This window comes from Lissotriton helveticus, chromosome 10 (assembly GCF_964261635.1).
Source record: "Lissotriton helveticus chromosome 10, aLisHel1.1, whole genome shotgun sequence".
Lineage (NCBI taxonomy): Eukaryota > Metazoa > Chordata > Amphibia > Caudata > Salamandridae > Lissotriton > Lissotriton helveticus.
The window spans coordinates 1,015,123,627-1,015,145,394 of record NC_136071.1 but is presented as its reverse complement, the minus strand read 5'-3'; the positions used below and the strand labels follow the sequence as shown (position 1 = coordinate 1,015,145,394).

Sequence of the window (21,768 nt, the reverse complement as noted above, 5' to 3'; positions counted from 1 at the left end):
TTTGGACGATGGGCTTTTGTGTTCGAGAACCTGCTGATCACTTATCCATTTGCGAATTTCGATTTGGTCTCCGGGAACCGAAGATATGGACTTTTGAATATTTGCGGCCTGCTCCATGGCACTGCCCCGGGCTTGCCTACTCTGCCAGCCGGGTAGTAATTGAATAACAACGGCCTGTGCTAACCTCCCTTGCCCGGTCTTCTACTTTCAGTTTCGATTCTGACGATCCTACGTCATTGACCTTGCCTTGGTAGCCCTGGCTGCTTGCTTCACTCAACTATTCGCATCATCGCTCGGAGATCCGGACTTTCATTGCTCTTTGCCTAGTGACTGGTCCTCACTTTATTCTCTGAGCTTCTGCGGACACATCGAGTGTAGCCATTTTCACGAGGTCTCAGAATACCCTCCGGGGCACGCGACCTAAGATGGCCACCAAGCCTGAAGCGGAGAGGCGCAAGACCAGACCGGCAGCTCGAGGAGGTTCTGTCCAATCCAACGTCATGGACCGATATACCCTCACTAAGAGCTCTCCGAGCGGAATGGATAAACCCCCGGCCGGCATTGAGGACGAATCCCTGCTGGGTGATGACCCGTCGTTGAAAGACGTCATGTGCGCCATTGCTGGGATGAAGGCCGCGATGGGACAACAGTATGAGGCCCTAACCCACAAGCTGGACACTGTTGCCATAGATGTCACTCTGATCAGGGCGGATCTTGCAAAAACCAACGAAAAGGTCAAGTCTCTCGACCTGAAGACTACTAGTCTTGTCACAGACGTCTCTGACCTACAGACGGAGGTCGATAATCTGAGATCCGCCTGTGACTATCTCTCCCGTCGCTTGGACGATTTTGAGGGCCGAGCACGACGGAACAACGTCCGACTGGTCGGTGTCCCGGAGAAGACGGAATCGTCAGCAGTGGACCTACTGGTGGAGGACCTTGTCCTAAATCATTTAGCGCCCAAGGGCCTGAGCAAGTTTTTTGCAGTAGAACGGGCCCACCGTGTCCCGGGTGGCCCGCCCAAGCTGGGTGCCTCTCCGCGCCCCATCATTGCGCGGATTTTCAACTTTCGTGACAGAGATGTGATACTGCAGGCTTCCCGCACATCAGGCCCCACTGAATATGAGAACGCTGCGGTCAGCTTTTACCCGGACTTCACCCAACAAGTCCAGAAGCAGCGGCTGGGATTTCAAGGAGTGAAGAAGAGACTGAGAGAAAGGGACATGAAATATGCCATGCTTTTCCCGGCTCGATTGCGTATCGTCCACAACGACAGAACATTTTTCTTTGACCATCCTGAAGCGGCTAATGACTGGTTGGACTCGCTGCCTACGGGACGAGGGCGATTTGAACAATCGGAACCTTCCGGTGGAGCGGAGGGCGGCCCGACGGAGCAGGAATAGGGAGCGACATCGGCTCCCGGACCAACGTTTTGACTTTCGGCAGTGGTTCGATGCTATACTGATAATGACTGCTACTCCATTGTCTTACTGGGGTGTGGGTGAGGGGCGGGTGAGACTTCCTCCTCTGGGGTTCTTTTCGTAGATTAGTTGTATGTTAGGGCGACAGGCACGCTGCGAGTTGGGGTGGCTTTTGAGTCTAACGCAGGGGTGCGGGGTGGGGGGTATGATGTTGTTCTGGGGGGTTGAGAAGTTCAGGGATGTGTTTCTTTGTTTATTTCAAGGCATAATGCTGATGGTCTTCTGTGTTGTGGTGTCACGGCTGGTGTGGGGAGGGACTTGGGGTGGACTCTGGGATGGGGGGTAGGGGACTACGGATACTGTGTTGGAACGTAAATGGTCTGGGAGACAGAATTAAGCGGGGAGTGGTCTTGCAGTTACTGAGACGCTTGTCCCCTGATGTGGTTTTGCTGCAGGAAACGCACTTGCTGGGTAATACGTGCCACGCCATGAATAGGCGTGGCTATCGTCTCATTGCACACTCAGGTTTCACTTCTGGCTCCAGAGGGGTGGGCATTCTAATCCGGACCTCCCTCCCACTCGCTGTTGACGACATTATACTTGATGATAGAGGGCGATACGCCGCCATTGTGGGGCGCTGGGAGGGTAGGGTGGTTACATTATTTTCTGTTTACATACCCCCAGGTCTTCAAACTACGACCTATGCAGATCTGGGAAGAGTGATTCTGGGAATCCCCGAGGGTTTGCTTGTAGTCGGGGGAGACTTTAATTCAGTAGTATCGGGGATGTGCGATCGTTACCCTCCCCGAGTTCTCGCTAAGTTCCAATCCTGGCTTGGGGACTTCATGGGGGCGCTGGGGCTGACCGATTGTTGGCGCTTACATCATCCTGGGCAACAACAGTATACCTTTCACTCTGGGGCCCACGGCAGCCTTTCGAGATTGGATTATGTTTTAATGCCCTCCTCCCAGACTTCCCGTATAGGGGAGGTGAAACATCTTGCCAGGGGTATTTCGGATCATTCCCCACTGTGGTTGGTTGTGAACGCGCATGGGGGATCGGAGGGTCGAGTGGCCCCGATCAACCCATGGTACCTCCGTGATCCTAAGATTAGAGCGGAACTACTTAAAACAATTGATCAATATTTTGCCGAAAATGTGGGGTCAGTATCCTCTTCTGTCTCCTTGTGGGAGGCGTACAAAACTGTAATTCGGGGGCAGGCCCTCTCGTCGATTGGCAATGTTAAGAGATGTAGACGAGAGGAGGTTGTTCGTCTTGCGACTGAAATCACCGTTCTTGAGGGAGAGTTTGATGCTGGGGTCTCCCCTGAGAGGCTTCATCTGTTGGACCTAAAACAGCATGAGTACAGAGCTCTGGTGACTGATGCAGCGAAGGAGATGAGTCGTGAACAGCAGGGACGTCTGTATGATGTGGGAGATAAGGCTGGGAAGTTGCTTGCTTGGTTGGATAGGAGAGATTGCGCGAGTCGAGTGGTTCCTGTTATAGTTGACGCGAATGGTGATAGTATCACGGACCCTGCTGGGATTGTTGAGAGGTTCGCCGATTATTTTCGGGTGGTGTACTCCCCTGTGTCTGATAGACCGGAGCAGGACTCCCACATGCTTTTACGCGATATCTCGCTACCATGCTTGTCTGATTCGGAGAGGGACCTGCTGGAAGCTCCGCCCACGGCGGATGAAGTTGCGACCGCTATCCGTTCGATCCGCTCCGGGAAGGCCTCGGGCCCTAATGGACTCCCTATAGAACTCTACAAACTCCGTCCGGATGTGCTGGCACCATATATGCGATCTATGTTTTTGGAATCACTGGCGGAAGGGTTTCTTCCTCCTGACCAGAGATTGGCTTCCATAGTGGTTATTCATAAGGAGGGTAAGCCACGTGACCGCTGCGAATCATACAGGCCTATTTCCCTAATAAATGCTGAACCCAAGATCCTGGCCAAAGTTCTTGCTAATCATCTGGTGACTGTTATAGGCGATCTGGTTCATCCAGACCAGTCCGGATTTATACCACATCGCAATACGGCACTTAATCTTCGGCGCTTGCATGGAGTTCTCGCGCGAGCGGGGACATTGAAAGAGTCGGCCATCTTGGCAACTTTGGACGCCACCATGGCGTTTGACACGATTGAATGGCCCTATCTTTCCAAATTCGGGTTTGGGCCCACCTTTATCCGTTGGGTTTGATTGCTTTATGCTGCTCCCTTAGCCCAGGTAGTGGTGAATGGCCCCATTTGCTCTCGGTAGAGGTACACGCCAGGGATGTCCTCTGTCCCCACTCTTGTTTGCCCTTGCTTTAGAGCCACTGGCGGCTTGGCTGCGATGGGAACCATCCATGAAGGGCATTCGATGGTCTCCGGAATTTGAAGACCGTGTATCTCTGTATGCAGATGATATCCTTTTGTACCTCACATCGCCCCGAAAGTCGTTAATCGTCCTTTTCGACGTTTTGACTTCTTTCCGTAAGAATTCCGGCTTAGTTATAAATTGGTCTAAATCTTGCGTTTATGTTCTCTCCGGTGATACTCCTCTCCTGCCCCGTGATTGTCCTATTCCGGTGGTACTAGATGGTTTCAAATATCTGGGAATCTTTGTCACCTTGGACCCCACACTTCGGTATGAGCACAATCTGCTGCCCCCTCTCAGACGCCTTCGGGCGGATGTCGGGACTTGGAGCAGACTCCCCCTTTCTCCCTTGGGACGAGCTGCGTTGTTTAAGATGATGTCGCTCCCCCGATTCCTTTATGCGCTTCAAAACACGCTTGATGTAGTGCCAGCGGAATATTTTCGTGAAATTGAGAGTCTACAGAGGCAACTGTTATGGGGGGGCCGTCCTCGCATCGCCCTCTCGAAGCTTACACTCCCCTGGTACGATGGCGGCGTCGCCCTCCCGGACATCCGTCGCTATTACTGGGCCTCTCAATTGGGGGCCATCAACCATGGCACCTACACCCCCCCACTAAACCCGGCTTTTGCGATGGACAGATGGTTGCTACCCGGTGGGGACTACAATAGGGCTCTATATGCGAAATCAGCTGGCGGGTCTCTTACAGGCCCCACCAAAACAGCAGTGCAGGTGTGGCGTAGAGCTACGGCGGCCACGGGATGGGCCGACAGGCCGACCCGGGCTACCCCACTATATGCTTCGGATAAACTAGGCTCCCTTTGGCAATCGAAGGGATTTGATCGGTGGGACATGATCGGGATCAGTAGGGTAGATGACGTATGGATCAAGGGCAGGGTCAAGACGTTTGAGGAGTTGAAAGTTGAGTATGGGCTGAATGATAAGGAATTCTTCAGATATGCGCAAGTCCGGCATGCGGTCCTGTCTGTTTTCCCACTAGGCTCGGACGTGCCGGAGGCATCCCCGCTCGAGGATCGGATTCTGGATGGTCACGTTCCTGATAGCACGATTTCGCTAATTTACAAAAAGTTGATCAATACCAGGACTGATTTACTAGATAGTCTTCGAGGGTTGTGGACCAGAGATGGTCTAGAACTCGATGATGAGGACTGGCAGTCCGCGATTTCTTCCCCGAAGGAAGTGGCTATCCCGGCACGTCTTCGGTTCGTCCAACTAAAAATTTTGCATAGGGTGTATGTGACTGGCCCGCGTCTGGTTCGAATGGGATTTTCGATGGATGGATTGTGCAGGCGCGGATGCGGTATGGTGGCTACGTTCCTTCATATTATCTGGGAATGCCCTGCTGTGATACGTTATTGGAACCGCGTGCATGAAGTAATGAGTGAGGTCACGGGAGTGCGATTAATGCCTGAAGCGCGAAGATGCTTGTTGAATGTCTGGGAGCCGAATGACTACAATCAAGCCCAGCTCCACTGGGCGACCTTGGGCAACATGGTGGCCAAGCGTGATATTGCCCAATTGTGGGGCGCTCAGAAGCCTCCGACACTTCTGGGGTGGACACAAAACATGGATTGGTGCATGTTTCGAGAAAAAACTGTGTATGTTTCCCGTGGCAAACCAGGCAAGTGGGGGAAAGTGTGGACCCAATGGAACGCATACCGCGGAGATATATGTACTCCCCCCATGTCGGAATTTGACGCTGATTTGTCTTCCTCCCAACCTGACGTTTCCTCCGCAGGACTATAGTTGTTTTGTATATATTTTGGTCTCCTTCCCCCCCCCTCTCCCCCCCCCCAATTATTGATTCCACTACTGCTTGATTCCTTTATGTACCCCCCCCATGGGCCACGTGATGACACGTTTTAATGTGCTGCCTTGTTTTATATTGTTCTTTTGTTTTCTTGTTTTAAAATCAATAAAAAGTTTTCACAAAAAAAAAACTATGTGTACAGAGTAACCCAACTAAAAACATTACGTCGTGGACAAGCACCTCAGTCTAGCACTTCGCTTCTGGAAGATCTATCCTGCCTAACTGCACCATTATAAAATTAGATCAGTGGATCTCATATGTCTTCAGCTCCATCGCCTTTCTCAAAAATCATCCCTCTTCTAGAACATTTAGATGTTTCAAATGACCACCAAATAGCCTGCTATCAAGAAAGGTGAAAACTGGATCAGTGAACATAGAGCAATGGATCTTATCAAGGAGACAACCTATATAGCCCGTGTTGGCTGTGCTACCTTAGGACAGACAGGGTAACAATGTGGAAAGTTCAAAAAATTACTATACCTCCAGCTTCCATGATTGTAATGGAATTCAGATGCATAGAGGCTTAATCTGAAAATTGTATTCCATCAATGAAGCTCTCTGTCTTCCTGGTCACATTTTCTGAGGAAATGGCCTGGGATTTTTAGACTTACCTTGCTGACATTTGTTGTCAGTTACTGTCCTCCCTCATTTTATTCTAAAGCTTCCTTTGTAAATACTCATCTCAGATTACACCTATTTAATTCTACCAGGTCTAGTCTTGCAAATAAATTCCATGATCTTGTTACTTTCAGCCAAAGGTCTTGAAATTGTACCCATTTTAACTTGAACCATTCAAGGCAAAGCACATTGAAAGTGCAGCTTATGAAGTTCATTGAGTTCAACACCCTTCCCGCCAAATCCTAAATTGACTTTTGTTTTTGTTACCGGACAGTTATAACACATTGCCACCATTGTTGACCTCAAAACATACGTAGAAGGAAATGGTACAGATACACTTATCCTGTTAAATATATCTGCACCTTTTGATGTGATACACCATGCTACTCCTTTCTAGCTCTTCATGTTGGGAATTCAGGGTGAAGAATTGAACATCATTTTCTCTTTTCTCTCAAAGTGAGCCCAAATTATCTTTCTTTCCAACTTATCTATCCTTCCCACCTCTTCATTTAGAGATCCAAAGGGCTCTTCTATTACCATTCTACTGTGCATCATTTGCTTTGTTCTTTGTCCAAACATGATCTAGTTATTTGGCCATACATGTTACACATACTCAAAGAACACATATGTTAAGGTGAATTATGCAGTTAGAATTTCTCTGTGATTCAAACACCAGAATGCCTTGCACTGGGATTCTCCCCTCTAACAAGCCTTGATTGCATGACAAGTAATCATCTAAACCTAAATGCCAAGAAGAAAATAGCATTGATATAGGACTTGCTGAGCTCACGGAGTGCAGAAAACTCGACTCCACGTAGTACAGCTGAGTTTTCCCCTGCTGGCAAATGGTAAGTTGGCGAGCATGAGCTGCCGCTTGGAGAGAATTTCTACCTGAGCGGCAGGAAGACCAGCGCAAAATCTTGCAGAACTCAACAGAGGTTTTTTTGTCACTTTGCGGAGTTCCGCATAATGAAACTCCGTGGACTACGCTCAGGCCTGTCCTCAAAGCCATAAACATTGCTTACTGAGTTCTATAACCTAAATGGACCGTGTTTCCGCAACAGATGTTGTGCAAATGCAAGTTTTGACACATGATTTGCTGAATAAGCCATCTTTAGATTGAGACCTCTTAATCCTGCATTTTGCACTGGGAAGTCAACACAGTTTTGATATACTAAATTGTAGGATTATATTCTTGTCTACAACCCAATAATACAATCCCACTGCTCATTCTGGAGAAGTATTCAAACAGGCTAGTTTCCTTCCTCCGAACGTTTATTGCTTGCTTCTAGAATCTCAAGGAAAATCCTAGTATCCCCAAACATTATCTATCTTTAAGCACTTAAATACTTTGGGCCTCATAAGGAGTTTGGAGGGAATTGAAAATCGTATAATTTACCAGTTGAATTTCCCCCATTACCGTATTCTTATGGTGGAGGACATTCCTCTGGTGGATTTTACTCTGTAAGAGAGTTTTCTCCAGATTTGGAGAATTTTCAGCTTCCTTCAAACTCTAAATGAGCCCCTTAGTTAGCCATACTAGAACTAGCCTTCCAAATGGCTTACCGTGGTATGTATGAATGTGCAGCATTTACTTTAATATGCATTGCTGTAACACCTCTACGCAATTAGTCATAGTGTTATGCACTCAGCCTCAAAGGCAGATAACTTCACTTGAAGCCGCACACAACACCTTATTCTTCCCATATTGGGAACAATTAATCCATGCATTTCCCAGCCAAACAACCACTGGCATGCAATTAATCAAAGAAGATGAGAGTGCTCAAGGCCATACTAGCAACAGATGTGCAATATACAAATATCAAATATATAACAGTGGGTAACCTAATGGTCCATTCAGTACAGTTAAAAAAAATTGCCAGAAAGTGGGGCTGGTAGTTCCCCGTACTGTCTAGTTAGGTTTGAGTGCATGGAAGCACTAGACAATCAGCACCAATTGGCTATCAGGGAAGCTGTTGGTCATTTAAGAGTGTGGATATTGATTTGATTCAAGCTGCTCAAGTGCTGGGAGCATTCTGCACTGGTAATTCTGGTTGTAAACGTTGCATGATGCATGGGCCGCAGAAACAGCCAAGCCTAATTCCCCATTTCTTTTTTGATGGGGAAAAATTTGGTACAACACAGCAATTTCCCATTCCCTGGGGTTTTTACTTGTAATTGCATCGCACAGGTGCAAATGTATGAATGGTAAAAATGTATGTGATTTTACAGTTACCCCGCTACCGTGCAGCTTTTATACAAGTCCTTTCTGTATAAAGTATTGGGTTTCCGGTATTAATATATATGCTGTATAAGTGTAGGTAATCACAGCATGTTAATGTTCCTTATTTTACAGTTCAACAGCGGCGAAGTAAAACTAAAGTTAACTTTCGCAAATGAGTGTTTAATGACAGAGCTTGAAGAAGTACTTATTGTGAACGTAGGGAGATGTGTGTGTATGCATTTTGCAAGAAGTATTCTTGCCCCCTCTTCTATTCATCATGTATATCTATCGCCTAGGGGAGGCATTAATGATATTGGATCAGACTTCCCCAAAGCCGGGCATAGACTATACCAGTTTTCGTATACGCCGACAATGGGGCTTTAATTGCCCGCATCGCAAATCGAATAAAAAAGTAGTTATAAAACGCTAGGCTGCTAGAGTGTCCCGGAGCTAACAGGGCAGACAAGCGGGAGAATATATGAGTGAGAGATTAAAGCACTTCATTAAAAAGTCAAGTCTTCAACTGACGTCTAAAAGATATGCTTTGATTTGATTTGTTGATTTTGATTTGAGCCTGAGATTTGAGGAGCCTGCAATGCTTAGCAGATGCTTTTGTTGATTTTATGTGTAGCATGGATTTATCCACTAATTTTATAAAATCAGATTCTATGGTAATAGACCCTAAGAACACCCCATGTCGTAAACCGTCAGCTGAGCGTCAGGCCTTGTCCAGGGTGGAAAATGTTCCCTATCTGGGCTTGCTCTTTAACTCAGGACTTAGTTGGAAAACTCTTCTAACTGAAAATAGAAGGTCCTTTCAAAAAACCATTTCCGGGCTGCAGGATTTTCTTAGGCATATTGTGCAAAAGTTTCAGAAACTTTTACTTTACATCCAAAAGGCCAAATGTGTCCCGATGGCTACCTTTGGCAGCAAAGGTTTGGGGTATGCTAATACGGACTGTATCCAGGTAATAGAGAATACATTCCTGAGAAATATGATGGCCATTGGTCAAGGAATCTCCACCGTAATTGCACACATAGACTTGGGCATGCCATATATTGCAGATCGTATACCAGTTCACCCCCTCTTATTGTGGTGTTAAGTCTGGTACACAGAGGATTTGTATTTTAAAAGGATCATACTTCAGTATTGGTTGCTCTTAGATAATGTAGCTCATATCCCATGGTTACAATGTTTAAAAACAATTGTTCAAGGAACTAAGGAGTCCAGACCTATATTAAAACCCAGGGGACATTAAAAAAAGGACCTTGCAAGGGTCAAACAGACCTTCTTCCAAAGGGTGGCCATTGAACGGGAGAATTCTGCTTTGATAAAGCAGACCGTGAACCTTGGTTAAATCTGTCAGTGGAATAGGGCCCTATCTCCTCCTGAATACGTCCAACAGATGCCTGCGTCTTTTAACATTCTTAAGGCTGGCTATTTTCCAGTAGCTTCTGTTGCTGAAGGGGGCCTGGTATAAACTGCCTAATTTGTGTATTTGTACTTGCAATAATACCTCGATCTTTGACTCCATGCACATTGTACTAGTGTGTCTAATGTTTGCTTATCTTGTCACAATTATATCATACCACTTTTGATTACGGCACATTTTAGGCAAATTAGACCGGCGTACCTCTACTTACAGCTGCTAATGACACCAGAAGTATGTTTCTTTGTTTTCTCTCTGTAGTCTTTTCGACCACCTTTTAAGCCTGTAATGTTGGGCACTAGTTGCTGTTGGGATAATGTGGGTGCACGTAGCCTAATTTATTTTTTAACTTCTTTTTCAACTAATCTTTTGATTAATTTTTATTAATTTCATCTGAGGTTTTATTTTGACTTGTTACTCCTATATATGGAGTTGTTACGTTTTTTTGATTTACTGTTGTATGTGATACACACTTTTATTATTTTAACATAAAATCGAATAAAATTTAATGAAATGAACTGAACTAATGACAGAATGTTCCAAGTCAACAGCAGAGAAGTAAAACCACAGTTAACTTTCACGAAAGAGTGTTTAGTGCCTGAGCTTGAGGTACTTAAAGTGAAAGTAGAGAGATGTGTGTGTATGCATTAGGGATGAAATATAGGATTCTTTATGTTTAGCTTTCATGAATTCCCACTTACCTATAAAAGCACCGAGGTTTCTATTCATGGAGACGATTAAAGTATATTATTTTCACGGTTGTAGTTATGTTTAGTGTTGCAATAACAAGTTAACTAAGGCACCTCCTAGTCTTGTAGAGATCCACTACAACCTGCAGACCAGGACCGGCGCTAGGCATGGGTAGTGTTGGCAGCTGCCCAGGGCCCCGCGCTCAGCTCAATAACAGGGGGCCCCACTTTCACACATTCACCGTCAGCTCACCTACTCCCCCAGGCCCCCTCTCCTAACTCGATCACATTGCTAATGTGTTTATGAGCGAGGTTTCTTGAACTCACTGGTCAGGGCATGGTAGCATTCCTAGGCGTGAATGGTGAGGGGAGGGTAAACAAGGTGTAGAGGACGTGAGATCAACAAAGTTAGCAATTATGTTGGGTCTCAGAGAGGAGTGTGGGGCAGCACCACTGTTCAAAACCTGTGGCGAAGAACTGATCTGCCCTTTGTGTATTCCGTTTCCAGGCGACAGAAGGCTCTTTTGTTTCCACGAGGAGCCGGACATTAACAGATAAGGAGAGGTTGATGAGGGAAGGAGGGAGCATCCAGCTCAGACTGGCACAGTCGGGCAGTGTTTGGTAAAGTGTCTCCCTATTTCTTTGAGTCACATAGGAGGTGGTCCTTTTCCTATGGGCCTCGGAGCACTGAATCAGGCTGAAAAGTTAGGTGTGGGGTCCCTATCCCTGGGACTTGAGCCATTATCTAGTGCTGCAAAATCCAGGGCTGGTGTGCCTCACAGCTCTCCATCAGGCTGCAAAGTCCAGATGTGGGGCCCCTGTCACAGGGCTTTGTAGCCATTATGTAGTGCTGGGGGGCCCAGGACAGGGGGGCCTGTCCTTGGCCTCACAGCCCTCTACTGTTAGATTATTACATGTTATTTCCCAGAGAGACTAGCATGCTTGCTTCCCAGCCTAAGCCACCAGTGATACACTTAGAGGGCTGTCTAGTAAATGCAGCTAAGTGAGTAAAAATTGATTACCACTCAATTTCCCCAGCAGGTAGCTCCGTGGCCCCTCTTATCGCGAATGAAGCAGATTGACTGCTTTGTAGTACACTTTGAGTCCCTCACTTATGTCTGAGCGGCTGTGAATTTCTTGTCCATTTAATTACCTGTGGGGGATTTCATAGATACTGTTTTGACAGCCGATGATTGTGCTACACCTGGGTCTTGTTTAACAGGGCAGGGATGGTGGGGTGTGGTGGAAGGCAGAAGGAAAGTACTGTAGCTGGACAATGCTTTAACACATAATCGCTCAGTACACCTCCAATCGGTCCCACTCTAATCCACGCCAATCCACCCCTCCTTACCCCACACCAATCCGCCCCACTTAAACCAATCCGACCAACTTAATCCAATCCACCCTAGACCAATACAATCTGCCCCACTTAATCCAAGCCGCCCCACTTAATCCAAGCCATCCCACTTAACCACATCGCTGCTTGCTAGTTTCCCCTGCTGTGCTGAACAGCAACGAAAACGGGTGTGGTCATGACGAGCTCAGCTCGTCATGAGCACCTGAGAGGTGCATGCCATGACGAGCTGAGCTCATCATGAGCATGGAAGGGGTAAATCCAATCCACCCTAGACCAATCCAAGCCACCCCACTGCGTCACACTCTAATCATCCTACCCCACATCCCAATTTGCTCCACTCTAATCTGCCCCACACCAATCCAAAACAATCAGCCCCAAAACAATCTGCTCCACACCGATCCTATCTGGCCCACACCAATCCAATCTGCCCCACACCAATCCAATCTGCCCCACACCAATCTAATCTGCCCCACACCAATCCAAAACAATCTGCCCCATACCAATCCAAAACAATCTGCCCCACACCAATCCAAAACAATCTGCCTGGAAACAATCTGCCCCACACCAATCCAAAATAATCTGCCCCACACCAATCCAATCTGCCCCAAAACAATCTGCCCCACACCAATCCTAAACAATCTGCCCCAACACAATCTGCCCCACACCAATCCAAAACAATCTGCCCCACACCAATCCAATCTGCTCCAAAACAATCTGCCCCACACCAATCCAATCTGCCCCACAACAATCTGCCTCACATCAATCCAAAACAATCTGCCCCACACCAATCCAAAACAATCTGCCCTAAAACAATCTGCCCCACACCAAACCAAAATAATCCGCCCCATACCAATCCAAAACAATCTGCCCCACACCAATCCTAAAGAATCTGCCCCAACACAATCTGCCCCACACCAATCCAAAACAATCTGCACCACACCAATCCAAAACAATCTTCCCCACACCAATCCAATCTGCCCCAAAACAATCTGCCCCATACCAATCTAAAACAATATGCCCCATACCAATCCAAAACAATCTGTCCCACACCAATCCAAAAGAATCTGCCCCACTCCAATCCAAAACAATGAGCCCCACACCAAATAAATCAGCCCCAAAACAATCTGCCTCACACCAATCCAATCTGCCGCAAAACAATTTGCCCCACACGATCCAATCTGCCCCACACCAATCCAATCTGCCCCAAAACAATCTGCCCCACACCAATCCAATCTGCCCCACACCAATCCAACCTGCCCCAAAACAAACTGCCCAACACCAATCCAATCTGCCCCAAAACAATCTGCCCCACGCCAATCCAATCAGTACACCTCCAATCGGTCCCACTCTAATCCACGCCAATCCACCCCTCCTTACCCCACACCAATCCGCCCCACTTAAACCAATCCGACCAACTTAATCCAATCCACCCTAGACCAATACAATCTGCCCCACTTAATCCAAGCCGCCCCACTTAATCCAAGCCATCCCACTTAACCACATCGCTGCTTGCTAGTTTCCCCTGCTGTGCTGAACAGCAACGAAAACGGGTGTGGTCATGACGAGCTCAGCTCGTCATGAGCACCTGAGAGGTGCATGCCATGACGAGCTGAGCTCATCATGAGCATGGAAGGGGTTAATCCAATCCACCCTAAACCAATCCAAGCCACCCCACTGCGTCACACTCTAATCATCCTACCCCACATCCCAATTTGCTCCACTCTAATCTGCCCCACACCAATCCAAAACAATCAGCCCCAAAACAATCTGCCTGACACCAATCCAAAACAATCTGCCCCAAAACAATCTGCTCCACACCGATCCTATCTGCCCCACACCAATCCAATCTGCCCCACACCAATCCAATCTGCTCCACACCAATCTAATCTGCCCCACACCAATCCAAAACAATCTGCCCCATACCAATCCAAAACAATCTGCCCCACACCAATCCAAAACAATCTGCTTGGAAACAATCTGCCCCACACCAATCCAAAATAATCTTCCCCACACCAATCCAATCTGCCCTAAAACAATCTGCCCCACACCAATCCTAAACAATCTGCCCCACACCAATCCAAAACAATCTGCCCCACACCAATCCAATCTGCCCCACAACAATCTGCCTCACATCAATCCAAAACAATCTGCCCCACACCAATCCAAAACAATCTGCCCTAAAACAATCTGCCCCACACCAATCCAAAATAATCCGCCCCATACCAATCCAAAACAATCTGCCCCACACCAATCCTAAACAATCTGCCCCAACACAATCTGCCCCACACCAATCCAAAACAATCTGCACCACACCAATCCAAAACAATCTTCCCCACACCAATCCAATCTGCCCCAAAACAATCTGCCTCACACCAATCCAATCTTCCCCAAAACAATCTGCCCCACACAATCCAATCTGCCCCACACCAATCCAATCTGCCCCAAAACAATCTGCCCCACACCAATCCAATCTGCCCCACACCAATCCAACCTGCCCCAAAACAAACTGCCCAACACCAATCCAATCTGCCCCAAAACAATCTGCCCCACGCCAATCCAATCTGCCCCAAAACAATCTCTGCCATTCCAAAACAATCTCCGCTACTCCAAAAAATCTCTGCCACTCCAAAACAATCTTCTCCACACCCCAATCTGACACACACCAACCCATCACACACCCAATCTGCCACACTCCAATCCGCCACACTCCAATCCGCCACACTGCAATCCACCACACTCCAATCCGCCACACTCCAATCCGCCACACTCCAATCCGCCACACTCCATCCCAATTCACCCCACTCTAATCCACCACAATCCACTCCAATCCAATCCACCCCACACCAATTTAATCCATCCAAACCAGCCCAATCCAAACGACCCAATCCACCTCACCTCCTCACCCCATTCCAATCACCCCACTCCCTCCCCAATCCATCCCACTCCATTCAAATCCACCACACTCCAATACCTCAAACATCTGCCCACAACAATCTGACCCTCCACTCCAAAACAATCTCACTCACTCAATCTAAAACAATTTGCTGCACCCTAATCCAAACAGCCTGTTAAGTGAGCCATTAAATAGGTAAACTTATGAAATTCTACATGAAAGACGAGAGGTCTGAACTTCCATGCCAACCTTATGTCAGCTAGCCTGCTCGAGGTTGCACATTGATCACAACAGAAATCATCCTACCCCACCAAGCAGCCTTATAGATTAATATGCAATGCTGTGTAACCCACAGCAGCAATTTGAAAGCATTTCTAATTCATTTTAATGGGATTTTAGCTTTTCAAGAAAGATATTGTATGGTATTGTAACATTTGTTTAGTGCTTACTACCCATATTTGAGGCGCTGAAGCACTTACCAACATAGATAGCAAGCTACAACATGTAATTGGAAGTGTGTGATTGGAAGGGTGTTGTGTTGTTTTGAGCATATGTGTAATGTTTTTTATGTGATGCGTGATGGTCAACGAGATACAGCTTACGTTATGGAAAGCAGCAACAGGGGATGAGATGGGTGTGGGTATGTGAGAGGAAGACTCACAAACTGCAATTTTTTTTTTATTATTATTTATTTATTTGTGATGTTTATACAGCGAGAACAATTGCCCGAAGGCGTCTCGGCGCTAAATAATAATAATTATAATAACGAATTCCCCGCTTAGCCACAGTGATAGTGGAATGATGTGTGCCTGTACCCCAAAAAGGGTGATAATCACACACAAGGCCCAGTAATCCACATGGCGACATGTGCCTGTCAGCAAAGGCTTTCAATGAGTAAAAAGATGCCAAACTCGCTAGAATGGTAATTGGTGACATAAGCTGTAGCCATGCACTATTTTATTTATTTGTTTATTTAGAGGCAGAGATATGGCCTAACGCTAAAAAAAGTACACCTGATGAAGGAGGAAGGAAGCTGAAGAGAAATTAAGGATGACAACCTCAGCAGAAACAACACAAACTTTAAAACATCCAACTTCCACCTACTTCTTCGGGCCGAAGGAAGCCAACATTTTTAGCAGGACTTCACACAAGCCTCTGCCAAGCTGCAGAAGTCGAATGGGTCTTATTCGGATTGTGGTTTAGACCCCAGCCTCACTGGTCCCATGGAAAGGTGAGTGACAAAGCGCCTGATAGCAAATTGTGCTGCCTAGTGTTGCCTTGCTGGCATCACTCCTCCATGAAAGCCCAATATTTTACCTGGAGTCCAAGGGACACTTGTTCATTCTAGCTAACATGACAAAACATCCTCATGACCTTTAGGAATTTCCTCTCAGAAATGTTCACCTTCATTATTAGTAGTGAAGGACATATCAGGGCAAAAAAGGACACCATTGAAGAAATAAAACGTACCCTGCTTCCAACATTTCGTCTAGGAGAGCATCATGGCACAGATTTGTATTTCTCAATGTTTTTAATCTTGGTACTGCTCTTCTCTGATCCAACAAGAGTATGCAGTCCCTATTAAAGACGGTGGAATAAGGGTCTAGAAATACCGTTTATCAGAGGGGTAATATGCTGCAAAAGAAGCAAGTGCCCTCACACACCTGCATGCGGGTGATGCTTCCTCATCGGGCAAGCTTCTTGTCGGGCCAGCACTGCAATGCCCAACTGGAACCCACAAGGGGGTACTTTGCCGGAGATCTTTTCATAGAATTGCTGGACCACTATATATAGTAAGGAGCTTATAAGCTGAACCTAACGACTCCTGGTCCCCCCCATTTGATATAACTGCTCTTCTCTAACCAGAGAGCCTTGTGAAAAACGTTTTTTATGTGTCTCCACAAGTTAACTTTACTTCTGATCTCCAATGTCTTGAGTAATATCCTGATCAGCTCAGAGGATCGTCACCATCTAATCGTTGAGGCAGAAGGTAAGTATAAACCTAATTTTGCTGCCTTGTATTATTTCCCTGTTAGTTATGAATGAGCTTTCTGATAACCTGCTATATGTACATGTTTGTATTAGGATGTAGGCGAAACGGGGCAGATTCTACAAATAACTTCCAGATGTGTACTGGACATAATACGAAGATGGCAAATTCTTTTTTTCACATTACTGCCCTACCCCATATTTTTCTCTAGTTGGACGACCACATAAAGTTATGAACATATAGAAGAATAGGACCATCTTTTTGGGGCGATTGATGGATTTTTATCAGAATAGTGCCATTTTGCCACTACCACGTTCAACTGGTCTGACACCAAATGAAAAACCTTGGTATGAAAACCCCTTAAATATGCAGCATACCTTTACTTTAAACACGCAGATACTAAACTTTACGTTGTTAATCAATACCAGGGAGCCCCCAATGAGACTAACCTGGAACTTTGAAATTACTCTATATATGTTTCACTGGAATCGTCTTTTTATGTACCAACCAATTTACTTAGCTCCCCACTGTCAGATTGTAATGTTTCCTTTTGTCTGTTTTTTATAAGAAATGTATGTATTCCTCACATGACTTACATCCCCTGTGAGGAGAATATAAACATTCTGAATCCTAAATCCGAAAGTTTTTTTTCTACAGAACTCTGCTGTCCTTTTTTGTTCTAGTCTGATTAATGAAGCTCTTAAAAGAATAAAAAAGGTATTTGCATCTGAATTCAACTTTATCTTGCTATACCCTGTTGCATAATTTTTACCAGGGATGCCATTCAATTTATTTTCGGCAATGTGCTCCAAGTATTACTATGCACTAATTTGGTAACACACAGTTAACTAGGAGTTAGGCTAGCCATCTTTGTGAGACCTGCGTCTAGCTTTCCCATCCAATGTGACTATGTCATCCACTTAATACAGTTTCAAAATAGATAGATGGATTTCATTTGGATATTTATCTTTTAATTCATGTTACTGATGTTAACAGTATGTCTCTTCAGCAATGACAACGATCAATAGTCCTGCAATGTCACTTTCAGTAATGTCACTTCTTGTGACGTCACATGCAAATTAGAGGGACCTCACATCTTCCCTTTCACCCAGGACCCCACAAGTCCTAGGACCGGCCCTGCTGCAGACCACCCTGACACCAGAATTGACAAAGCACAGTGGGGTGTACCGTGTCTATGTTTTCTCCTTTATCCCATTCTCCTTTCCTCACTTCTTCCCCTGGCTCTCGTGTTCTAGTATATATGGCCATTGATGAGGACAGTGAGAGACCGAAAAGAATATCCCTTCAATTGGATTGTGCACAAAGTTAGAGAACACCTTGCAGCCACAATGTGTGAAGATACAAAATACTGAAGGCTTGTGTCCCCTATTGACACAGTAGCACCATGGTAATATCTCAGGTACTTTCCGATTTTAGTTGTCTTTCTGCATGTGGGTCTGTTCTCTTGAGGACTCATGTGGGCGGCATGGATTGCAGCTGTAGGGTGGTGTAGTGTAGAAGAGCAAGCTTTGTGGCTCATACTTGTCATGAAGGGTATGGTTGGCCTGTTGTTTCTTGTCATAATGTGTCTAGTAACTAAACGACTGTTTAAAATTAACATTGTTTAAATCATTTTTTATACTTAAGAGGTAAAACAAAGGTGTTCCACTAAATGGGCTCCAATATATTGAGCATCTTTCTACTGCATTTCTTTTTCCAATCTCTATAAATGTTTTGTGGTTGACTAGTCTAAAGTTTGTGAGTGAGGACATAGTGAAGGTGCAGATTTTGCTGGTATCACTGATCTTAGAAGTCTATCTGTAAAATACAAAGGATGTTGCATTGTATTCTTCATTTGACGTAGATGCAGCAAAGTGCTTTCAACACACAATACTATTTACATCTTGTTCCGAAACCTTTGCTTTTTTTTAGGGTTTCATCCAGGGGAGGGCCGTATTATTTTGGGCCCTGTCACAATTACAATTTTTCCATTCTGTGTTGCTAAAATACTTGCACCTGAACATCTTTTGCTGCTCGAGTTAGCAGTAAAATTGACATTTGACTAACCACACATATATACGCTTGGTCAGTGAGGGTGAACTCAGTACTTTGAGAAGTATCAGAGGAGGCTTGCAGCTCTGTCTTGAATGGGGTTCTACATCTTGGTCGTCATGACCATATGTATTGTCTTTGATGGCACTGTAAAGTGAATTTGGTGAGCCAAGTTATTTGTAGTAAAGTCAATGAGAAATTTTAATTTGCACAATACAATGATCCTTAACACCTTGCCTGCGTCGAACGTTCAGTTCCAGTGCTGAACGTTCGAAAAACGGGTGGGGCACCGTCGCCAACGGCCGTTCGCAGAGATCCATTGTCTAAGTTCTTCAGACATCTAAATTTGTTCCATATTATAACCTTATAGCCCACCGTAGTGGGCTATACCGGTTACCCTCTCCAGTGTTAAAGGCCTGAGACAAAGGCAAGGGCCTCTAACAAGGGAGAGGGACTTTAATAGCCGGTATAGCCCAGCTACGAAGGGCCATAAGGCTATAAGAACATTCTGCCACTAGAGGGTAGAATGTTCTAACAAATAAAACAAAACCTTCAGGAGCGTGAGGGGATTGAAATCTCCTCAGGCTCCCTTAAGCCTTTGTTCACAGCCAGAGTTGTGAACAAAGAAACATTGCAATGTTGGAGCTTCCGGCTTATACCAGCCATTATATGCCCGGAGCACTCTATTGTTTTCAATGGAGCTACCATCATTCCAATGTTCTAATAACGTATATAGTATGTCACAACAAAAGACTCATCCTTTGCATTTCGAACAGTGAGAGATTGGGATATTTTTTTACAGAGTTTTATACAGTGCAAACTTGACCCGAAGGTATCGGGTATCAAAGCGCTTTACATAGCACCAGTCGCGTTACATGAGGACACATTCATTTTTGTTAGGCACAGGGAGATTAAGTGATTTGCCCAGAATCACAGGATGTTCAGCTTCATTGCCAAGATTCGAAGCCAGTTCCCCAGATTCGATTAGAGGTTGACCGCCCAAGCCGTTAAGCCAACTCCTCTCCTATTGTGACAGTTGGGTTTTAGATGCAGTTGTAATCACAGTACATTTTAATAGACGTTCCACCAAAGGCTGTGTTTCACTAATATATAATATAGCGCTGATGCTTGTACCCATCTTGTACCTTATGGTTTCTTGTCATATAGTACTGTGTACAATTCTGGTAATACCAACCAAAACTCTGTGATTTCAACAGATCGCAACTATAACAATATTTGTTTGTGAAAATGTGTAAAGCACCAGTAAACCCAAGTAAGCCCATCCATATCCAATTGCCGGTGGTACAGAATCAAATTATTATTGTTGGGTTATGCATGTAGGCTACAAGATGATTTGCAAAAGAAAATATTTTTTAAGTTTTGTGCTCCTTCACACAACACTGAAATGGTTATTCAAATTGCACTGTCCTACTGTTCCATTTCCCACTAGGTTTATGTTCAAAATCTATCCTGCATATATGTTTTCCTACACAGCACTGACATGCATGTTTTTCAAATCTATTTCTCGTTTGTTGTACCTGAGAACCTGACCAGCCTTGCAACAAATTGCACCTTCAAGTATTCAAACAAATATGGTATTCGAAATCTCTTGCATAAATTACATATCACCGCACACAACTCGGGCATCCCTCGTTAGCAAATTTCAAAATTTGCTAGGGACAGAGTGTGCACCATTCATATGCTGTGTGTATGGGTTATTGCACTGTGCCACATTTCCTAGACAATTTCCTATGGAAATAAAAGAAGTAACACAATAAACATACACCATATTTACCTACATCGGTTAGGATACATACCAGAAATTAAAGCTCTTTTTCCCATAAGTCCAACAAAGGAATTTGTTTTATGCCCTGCAAAATATATTTTGGGTGGTATTTTAGTATACTGAAAGATGCACATAATGATTTGTGAGATATAAAAACAAATGAAAGAACATAAAAGATGTATTATTTATTCTAAATACAAAGCCCTTTCTCTCTAGTTACTGTGTTATGATTAACCAATCAGTAGTTAAACAAAAGAAACAGGGAAACAAACCTTCCAAGCTATGAGTTCAGGATCTTGAACTCCATTTCACCACACATTAGGTGCACCCCCTTGTATGTATAGGCATTTATATAGCGCACTACTTACCCGTAGGGTCCCAAGGCGCTTCGACCGCTGCGAAACCCTTCCTGGCTTCCCTGAGAGATGGTCCCTTAATGGGTATCTCCAGGGTGAGACCAGGCATCCCCGGCGGTCTGGTGGGGCCGTTAGTGAAGATGAGGCAAGCTAATGCCCAGAGTTGCCGAGTGTGATCGCTGATCAGAGTGGGCACCGAGGCGAGAGAATTATCGAGTCCGCTGACCCTGGTCCAGAAACCTGCCGCGCCGGGAATCGAACCCTGGTCCCGGGCTGTCCTCTGCTCTCGGGTCTGCCGCCTCTAACCAGTGAGCCACACTACTTCACCCAGTGAGCCACACTACTTCACCCAGTGAGCCACACTACTTCACAAAGTTGCTGTTGAACTTCAGAAAAGAAGTAAAACCTCACCTCATCAAGGAACATCTGCAACCCATTCACCAGTGTTAACAATCAAGAAACTTAATCAAAGGGTTGCTCATTAGATAGTCTGTCAAAACGTGATGGATATCCTGTCTGCCATATTGCCAGTGTTGTAGGCTATAATGCACTTTCAATATGACATCTACCACATTTGTGATCCAGCAGACTCTAAATAGGGACCAAAGAACCTACATGATGTTAGACAACTACACTAGCGCATCCTGTTCCGTATGCCTTGAATTAGTGCTTACTACTTCCAAACTAGGGGGCCTATTATGATTGCGGTTTTTCCGCATCCTCCGGCCGGCGGAAGCCACCGCCGGCCCGGAGGATG

At 45.5% G+C, this 21,768-nt stretch overlaps 1 protein-coding gene across 4 annotated transcripts in view; it reads right to left on the bottom strand.

The window, feature by feature from the left end:
• The window catches only part of TAC1 (tachykinin precursor 1), a 227,562-nt gene that overhangs the window by 27,769 nt on the left and 178,025 nt on the right, over positions 1 to 21,768 (bottom strand). For 3 of the 4 annotated variants that reach the window (XM_078663716.1, XM_078663715.1, XM_078663718.1), the window contains one exon: positions 20,687 to 20,740. The exons of the other annotated variant lie outside the window; for it this stretch is intronic. In XM_078663716.1, coding sequence (XP_078519842.1) covers positions 20,687 to 20,740 — 54 coding nt within the window. The remainder of the gene's footprint in view (positions 1 to 20,686; positions 20,741 to 21,768) is intronic. 4 annotated transcript variants of the gene reach the window in all.